The 7,882-nt window shown below is 41.2% G+C and overlaps 1 protein-coding gene across 1 annotated transcript; it reads right to left on the minus strand.

Annotated features, from left to right (window-relative positions):
• Positions 1 to 436: 436 nt before the first annotated feature.
• LOC112229634 (nuclear inhibitor of protein phosphatase 1-like) lies at positions 437 to 7,882 on the minus strand. Its single transcript, XM_024395578.2, has 7 exons — positions 5,282 to 7,882; positions 4,694 to 4,754; positions 4,129 to 4,282; positions 3,650 to 3,870; positions 3,374 to 3,518; positions 3,157 to 3,221; positions 437 to 2,119 (listed from the first exon to the last, which is right to left on the minus strand). Exons 1-7 carry the CDS (start codon positions 5,329 to 5,331, stop codon positions 1,754 to 1,756), a joined length of 1,062 nt encoding a protein of 353 aa, XP_024251346.1. The 5' UTR covers positions 5,332 to 7,882; the 3' UTR covers positions 437 to 1,753.

Consider the following 7,882-nt stretch of genomic DNA (forward strand, 5'->3'; position numbering starts at 1 on the left):
TGAATCCAATGTCTGCTACCATCTATTCATTGGTACAGAACACTAACAATAATATATTTCCTAAATGGATGCATCTACCTAATAATGGTCTCATTTTCCTTCCTAGATGGAGAACATTTGTGAAACAACTGGCATGAGATGATAGTAATCCATTGAGGTAGGAAGACATTGGGTTGTTTCTAGAGTGAACAAAAGAGAGCAGATCACAGTACACATGTTGCCCTCTGGTGGAAAAGAGATCAACAATTATAAGAACACAACATTCAAAATGAGCGACATGTTGTCAGAATCTAGTAGGATCCAACACTGCATTGACCATGGAAATACAAGTAATAAAAATGAGCCACATTGTAGATAGAATTCGACACTGTCGACAGCTTGCGCATCAAATGGATATTGTGAAGGATAAACACAGTGACCTATGGGAGTACAACAATTTAATTGATTTATTCTTACTCCTATAAAACTACAGATTGGTTTTGAGGACAGATTGCTTTTGTTTTTGCTTTATAACAAACCCACAAGTAATAATCAGAAACAAAAAGAGAGACATGAGTAAAACTCATCACCTTGGGAGAGCTACTGACACATTTGACGTGTTCCCAGAACAGACAATCACATTCAGTTAGCTGAAAAATCCATTAATTAGCTGAAAAATCTCTTAATTAGCCATCCCAGGAGCTTTCTCAGTAGATGGTGTCATGTAAAGTAAAAAGGTAAAACTGGGGACATGAAAGCAACACAGCAGAGACCCAGTGGGAGATTTCTCTAGGGACTAAACGAATCCTCCTTTCCCACCATCATCTCATCTCACACAGCAGAGAGAGGAGTATGGATTATTACTGTTTATTATACAAATATCAAACAAAGATATGAATTGTAATTACCATCATGTCACTGTTTAAACATTTAAATGTATTCTTCTTACCTGAATTTCATACATATCTGCCAATAATGGGTTCCATTTCAACCAACTGCCGAATAACTGTATAAAAATAGCAAAAACATAACGACTGTCTCACACACAAACTGGTTTGTTTTTTCCTAATTTCTTTGAAGACAATTTTGACCCTCAGTTCATAGCCTTGTCTGAGTGGATTACTAAAATGTCTAGCGGACTTTGTCTGGTTAACGTTACCCTGTCTTGACAGTAACATGGTTTTCAGTGAAACCAACGGCACTTAAAATATCCACAAATTCAGAGTGAATAGCAAATTTCTAAGATTGTTTTTGTAACAGAGCGGTGTTTCATTTAGTTTAGAATAAATAAACCTGTAAAACAAATGGTTCAGATGCACCAATCTGTCACAGTAAGTCGTATGATAAGCTTCAAGAAGCCTGCGTATGTGTATAGGTTAAATTAGTTTAAATAGTATTATAATCTGAGCTCAGACAGACACTACTTTGTCAGTACAAGTGAGATGAGCAATAAAAAACATGTTATAATATACATTTGAAGCAGACAGACCAACAACAACAAAAACATCCAAACCATAATAATATATTATTTTTTACAAACGTCTCCCTATATCAGGGTTGCTTATATATCCCTTTGTCACAGCTTGTACAGTACAGGAAGTTTTGATTGATTGGTTGTTCAGAGATGTAACCACTCTCCTAACTAATACTAACCCCTCCCATTACATTGTCCAGGGAGGTGCTATGTGCAAATTTGAAATGGCACACTATTCCTTATATAGTGCATTAACTTTGTAGTGCACTAAGGGAAATAGGGTGCCATTTTGAATACGACCTATATCAGAAGAGAAGGCGTGGGCTTCTTCCCTGGCCACGCCTCCTTGGCGTATTTCTTCTTGCGTGGTTCGTTGAGCGCCTCGGCCGTGTATGGTCCAGGGGCAGGGTTAGCAGCAGGGTTGAGGGTGACGGAGGGCTGTGCTGAGGTGGGGGAGAGGTCCACCTCTGGAGCAGGGTTAGGGAAGACCAGCGGCAGGCCCCCAAGGATAGTAGCTCCAGCCTGGGCCGCGGCGGGGAGGGAGCCGGCCTCTCCACTGGTGGGTGGGAGGTCTCCATAGAGCCCTCCACTGAAGGGGAAGTTCTGCATGCGTCTGGCCACAGAGTCCTCCAGACCTAGTGAAGCATGACCCTCCATCTTCCTCTTCTGATTGGGTAGCAGGGTTTAGGTGGGAATGAGAAGATTGAAGATGGCAATACAGTAGCGTCAATTATAAAGCACTGTGAAGTACTCTGACAAATGTCTTAAAAGGGATTTATAAATTAAATGGGATTGATATGATCAACCTCAATTTGTCAACATACAACCACTTTTTGCATGGATTGCGATCGGTCAACACCAAGGTTATTATAGTTGTTTTTGTTTCTATTCTTTTTGTTATTTGAAATTCAATTTACTTTCAATTCATTTTCAGACCTGATTTGCTCATTTGTTTTTTGTTTTAGTAATATAACGTTACAAATATTTATATTTTGTTTTTATATTATTTAGACTCGGTTTTAGTGTTAGGAACAGAAATCATGCATTTGTGTTGTAATAGTAATAAACAAGGTGATGGTAAGGTCATAGATAGGGTTAGGTTTAAATTATTAATTCAAACTCATTTAGACTTGGATTTTAAAGGAATAGCACCGAGAATGGTGCAAAAAATATGGTGGAAAGAAACTCTCTCATCCATGTTTACACCAATCCAATGCTTTTTCACTTTAGTTGTACATGTAAGAAGAATATAAGGTATTTTCATAGATGACGGTTTTACCATTTAGAAATGATAGCACATTATGTACCTAGTCCCCCATTTGAAGGTGTCATAAGTAATTGGCCAAATTCACTTAGATGTGTATTAGAGTAGTCCCCAAATTTGGGGGGGGGTGGGGGGTGGTTGTGTTTCAGATTAAGTTGTGCCCAATATAAATGAATGGTAAATAATGTATTGCCATTTTGGAGTCACTTATATTGTAAATAAGAATAGAATGTTTCTGCTACCATGATCACGGATAATCATGAATGAATTGTGAATAAGGAAGAGAAAGAAAGTTACATAAAGGTATAAATAAATAAAAAGCTAGATACATTTAAACACCAGCTTCAGTAGCTTGAAAACCCCATTTAAATGTTTGCCCAAAGTAAGAAAAAGGAAACAAAAAAAGCATAAAGTAAGAGATGGACTTGAACAAGTTTACCTTGATAGGGACAACAGCAGTCTGTACCATGTTCCTGAAGCGCCCTACGGACGGGTCCACGTCCTCTGTAACAACAAGAAAACACACAGGATTACATTATTCATTGTGCGTGCGTGCGCATCTACATTCGTTCACGGTCGTGTGTTCTTGCATGTCTGTGTGCAGGCGTGTGTATATGTGCACATGAGTGTCATCAACCCTAACTACAGTAACACACCTGGGTTGATGACCTCCTCCTCCTCGCTGAAGGAGACCCTGCTGCTCCTCCTCTTCCTCTTGGGCCTCACGATGTCCAGGTTTCCATCCTCAATGGTCAGGGTGGAGATACGCTTGTTGTGGGCCGTGTTGAACTCTGTCAGGTTCTAGAACAGGGAAAACAAGAGGATAGCTGTGTTCAGGGTCATCAAACAGATCGAGAAACAAGAAAATCATACTACATAAGTTGCTTGCACAAAACATGCTACTCTCACACAAAAACACGACACACCCTTACCTCCAGCTCGGTCTCCTCCTCAGGTAGACCCAGTAGTCCTTTGAGCTCCTCATCCTCCCCTGCCTTCACCTCTCCCCCAGGTATGGTGCTGATCTGGGGCTGGGGCTTCTCTCTCAGGGTGTAGACCCGTGTGGACGCCCCGAACGACATAGTGGAGTCGATGGGCACCTGCTGGGGCTTGTGGGGCTCCAGACGGATATGACCGAGAAACGTACCATGAGCTGAGGGGACAGTGTAACATGGATTGTCCTTTTTTGAAATTTCACTTCATGCTGAAAGTTGAAGTTGACATACTGTATATTGTATTTGGCATCTATAATGATGTGGCATGACCCAAATCTTTGTGTACCAGGGACCAGCAAGCTATGGTTCTCTTCCTTGAATTAATATCTACACTGAAACAAACACTTGACAACTAACTTAATAGTGTCAGACGACCAAGGAACACTGCAGGATATTAAAGGAGTATAGATACTCACTGCTGTTGAGGTCGATCAGGAAAACCCTCTTGAGGTGTCTGTGGTAGACCAGGGCTGAGTGGACACGCGAACACGACTGGTGGTCTATGGTGAAGTCACACACGTCTGGATTCCGCCCAAACAGATAATATTTCTTCTCGTCAATGATTAGCTTCTACAAAATGAAAAAAGGCAGGATAAAATGTGAAGAGAGTTGCCTATCTAAGGTCATGGACTGGTATTGCATTTCTTCTGTATATATACACACAAAATATGTTTTGTTTTCAGATACACCAGATAGGTGCAGTGAAATGTGTAGTTTTACAGGGTCAGCCATAGTAGTATAGTGCCCCTGGACCAAATTAGGGTTAAGTGCCTTGCTCAAGGGAATTTTAGGGTTATATTATGTGTAGGTCTTTGACAGCCTTGGAATCCAAGGGGTCACTTGATACAAGCCATGTATTCTGCACACAGGCATTGCTCTTGCTTCTTCTATGTGTGGTTATTTTTGGTCCAGCACCAAAAGCTATTATTGTCATGAAGGTGCAAATAGGGGTCAGGGTTAAGACTAGGCTAGTAGACTTACCTCTACTAGCTTGTCTCCCTTCACAACATCTAGATGGAGTCCAGAGGGAGGTTTCCCTGCCCTGACAAAACACACATAAGGCAGACACGCACAGTGAACGTTAATTGCATGCCATAATTATGCCTTTATTCAAGACTGTGGTTTCACTGCCTTGCTGCAAAAGCAGTTTAACAAGACTGTGGGTTTGCATGCCATTTCTTCTAATAATTTATGTAAACTGCTCAAGCAATAATCTTACTGTAATTCTTATCTCGGGAAAGGAATAGGATTGCAAAACCTGCATAACAGTAAGCATTCGGGAACACCAATGTTACGCCATAGAGCTTTATCAAACCTTGACGCTGGACTTCACTGATAAGTTAACGTTAGTTAGTAGAATGTTCTTCAACAGCTAGCATATGACTGACTGAGCACTTCAAGATCATAGCCAAGTTAGCCAGATAGCTTGCTAGTTTCTAGCAAAGACACTACAGCCTATTTCGATACGAAAATCTTGTTTATTTCGCCGACATGGACCTTACAACACTACTGCATGCTTTTGATTTTTGACAGTCAAAATTATGCATTAGACATCGTCGCAGGTCTTACCATGACGGGCAGTCAAAAAGAGGTGTGTTAGTGCTTGAGTTTGCTGCCATCTTACACCGTGTACTAGTGAATGCTGGGAAAGTGAGGACTTCAGGTTAGTCTGTAGAAAGCTGGGTATCGTAGTTTATGATGAAATACTTTATTGAAAATTAGCCTGTTATTTTGAAGTTTGTCACCATGTTGTTGATTATATTACTAATCAAGACAGCAAAATTATTTATTTTCATTGCAAGTATTCGTTTAGCCAATCAACATTTTACACTGTGCATCAACTGTCACATACCATTGAGGACCTCAAACAAAATAAAACAAGGGCACAGTCAACACATTCACCAAAATCTCCCTATGAGTGTAAATAATAAATAAACAAATACATTCTAAAGAACTGGTCCCATCACAAGTATCAGTCATGCATGTTGATAAACCAAAATGTTCTGTTTTATTAAACAAATTCCAATAGCCATTCATGTAAGTGGACCTGAAACAACAGAAGACATTCTCTAGCCCGTAGTGGACCAGAAATGCTTGCCAATGGTGGACAAAATGTGGCCTTCACTAATTAGTAACTCCAAGGACTGGTTACATGGACTAAAAGGCGAAGGATTAAGACCAAAACTCCCCATTTCTCTACGATTTAAAACATTTCCCCCCTACTAAACACATCCAAATAAAGAAAGCACATCCGTTACTTGATGACAGTCATGCTGAGGTAATCCTGCTTAATGTGTAGCTCCTGTTGACTGATGCCCCTGGGCTTTTGAGTCTGAGCAGCTCAAGCAGATTCAACACCTTACAGGAAGAGAAATAAAGCCATGTAAGAATGTGTATACACTGGCAGCACCAATTCTGATTTTTTCCACTAATTGATCTTTTGATAAATCATGTCAGATCGTTTTACGAGTTGATCGGATTGGTCAAAATACCAATTAGTGAAAAGAAATCTCAGAATTGGACAGCCTTAGAATGAAACTGCATACCGAGGCCTTATCCAGAAACAACCCCGACCCCAAGACATATCCTTTTCACACTACTTAGCCTAGCCAAGCTTAGCTGTACTGTGTTGGCCTGGTTACACATTGACGCTAGTTGCTGGAACTATGCTGGTAAGGACAATGTGAAAATAAAAAGATCTGAACCAACAGAACAGTTCAGGTCACCCCTATAGTCAATCAGGCATTAGAAGCTAGGGTCTAGGCCTCTCAAACAACTCTGGACCTAGAAGCCAGTTCCACAGCATGTTTTAATTGTTCCCCTCTAATCAGGGACTGATTTAGACCTGGGAGACCAGTTGTGTGCAATTAATTATCAGGTAGAAAAGGAAAAGCAGCAGGCTTCGGACCACGTGGGGTAAGAGTTGAGTACCCCTGGTCTAGGCGTCATTTCTGCTGCTGGGCTAAAAAAACAGACCTGGCTCTGATTGGTACTCAGCCCGCACGTTGATGCGTCTGTCCCCAGCATTACCACCACTACACAGGTTCCTGTTGTGCTGCATGTAGGCCTGCACTACCTCCAGCATGTGAGGTGACCTAATTCAGGTCCTCAAGGCAACAGCGGTTGAAAGCCAACAATGACCTTTGGCCCTGGCAGGAGATACATAAAGGGGGACAAAATGTGCCATAATCATGCATACAAATACTAGACTTGAAGTACTGAATGGAATACATTTATCTGAATGATGCAGACTTCGAGACTTTGACATAAGTCCCTGGGGGAACAGCATATTATGCCCTACTTTTCAAAGACCTAGTTTTCATTTGAGCCATGTGTGGACAAAGACCTATAACTACTTACCGCAGTGTACACCCATAGCTTTACGTCCAACAGTGGTCCAGTCATGTCGTCCAGAGTACAGGATATCGGTTAATTTCATTAAGAAATCAAATACAGACCAGTGTGCAATCAATGCAACACTGCCACAACGGTTTGTGTGTGACCAGGTATTTCATGGTGAAAGAGGTGGATAAACATGATATAAGACCTACTGAGAAAGGGCTCTAGCTTTCTCTACAAACAGGGACCCTCACTCACCTGGTGGAACAGAAACACTCACCTGGTTGACCTCAATGTCTCCAACACTGAAGACTTCCCTGGCAACTGTGGCAGACAGTAGCTGGGACACTACATCATCTGGAGGGCTGACCTCTGTCACAGCAGGTCATTGGAAAAGCGTCACAATTTGGTACACTAAAGCTCATCTACTTTCTAAAGATAGGAATGCTAGCTCAATGCATTCCAAGACAACATTGTGTCATTGTGCAGTTATGGGTTATGTGATGGCATCAGGGTTCAAATAAACCCCTTGGTTTTCTGTCCTGACTGGGAGGTGGTGAATCCACCTGGGGACTGGTAGTACCTGTAGTCACTTCCCATATCAGAGCCTCTGTTGTATCCTTTGGGAAAACACATTGAACTACACAACACATCTACTGAAAGTAAGCAGGAACAAATGAGTGACTAAAACTTTAAAACCGCTAGTTAAATTCATTTGTGATACCTCTGAGCTGCATTGCAGATCCCTCAACTCACCTTGAACCGATATGTTTGTTGGAAGATGGATTTTAGATTTGATAACGAGAACTACCCCATGAGATTGAAAGTAGG

The sequence above is a fragment of the Oncorhynchus tshawytscha genome, linkage group LG31 (assembly GCF_018296145.1).
Source record: "Oncorhynchus tshawytscha isolate Ot180627B linkage group LG31, Otsh_v2.0, whole genome shotgun sequence".
NCBI lineage: Eukaryota > Metazoa > Chordata > Actinopteri > Salmoniformes > Salmonidae > Oncorhynchus > Oncorhynchus tshawytscha.

What these genes read in the sequence shown, in the direction of transcription:
- LOC112229634 (XM_024395578.2), bottom strand. Translation starts at nt 5,331, where the DNA reads ATGGCAGCAAACTCAAGCACTAACACACCTCTTTTTGACTGCCCGTCA. An exon ending in AGGGAGACAAGCTAGTAGAG is followed by an intron (nt 4,283 to 4,693) that starts GTAAGTCTACTA and finishes TTCATTTTGTAG; the next exon opens with AAGCTAATCATTGACGAGAA. An exon ending in CTGCTGTTGTCCCTATCAAG is followed by an intron (nt 2,120 to 3,156) that starts GTAAACTTGTTC and finishes CTACCCAATCAG; the next exon opens with AAGAGGAAGATGGAGGGTCA.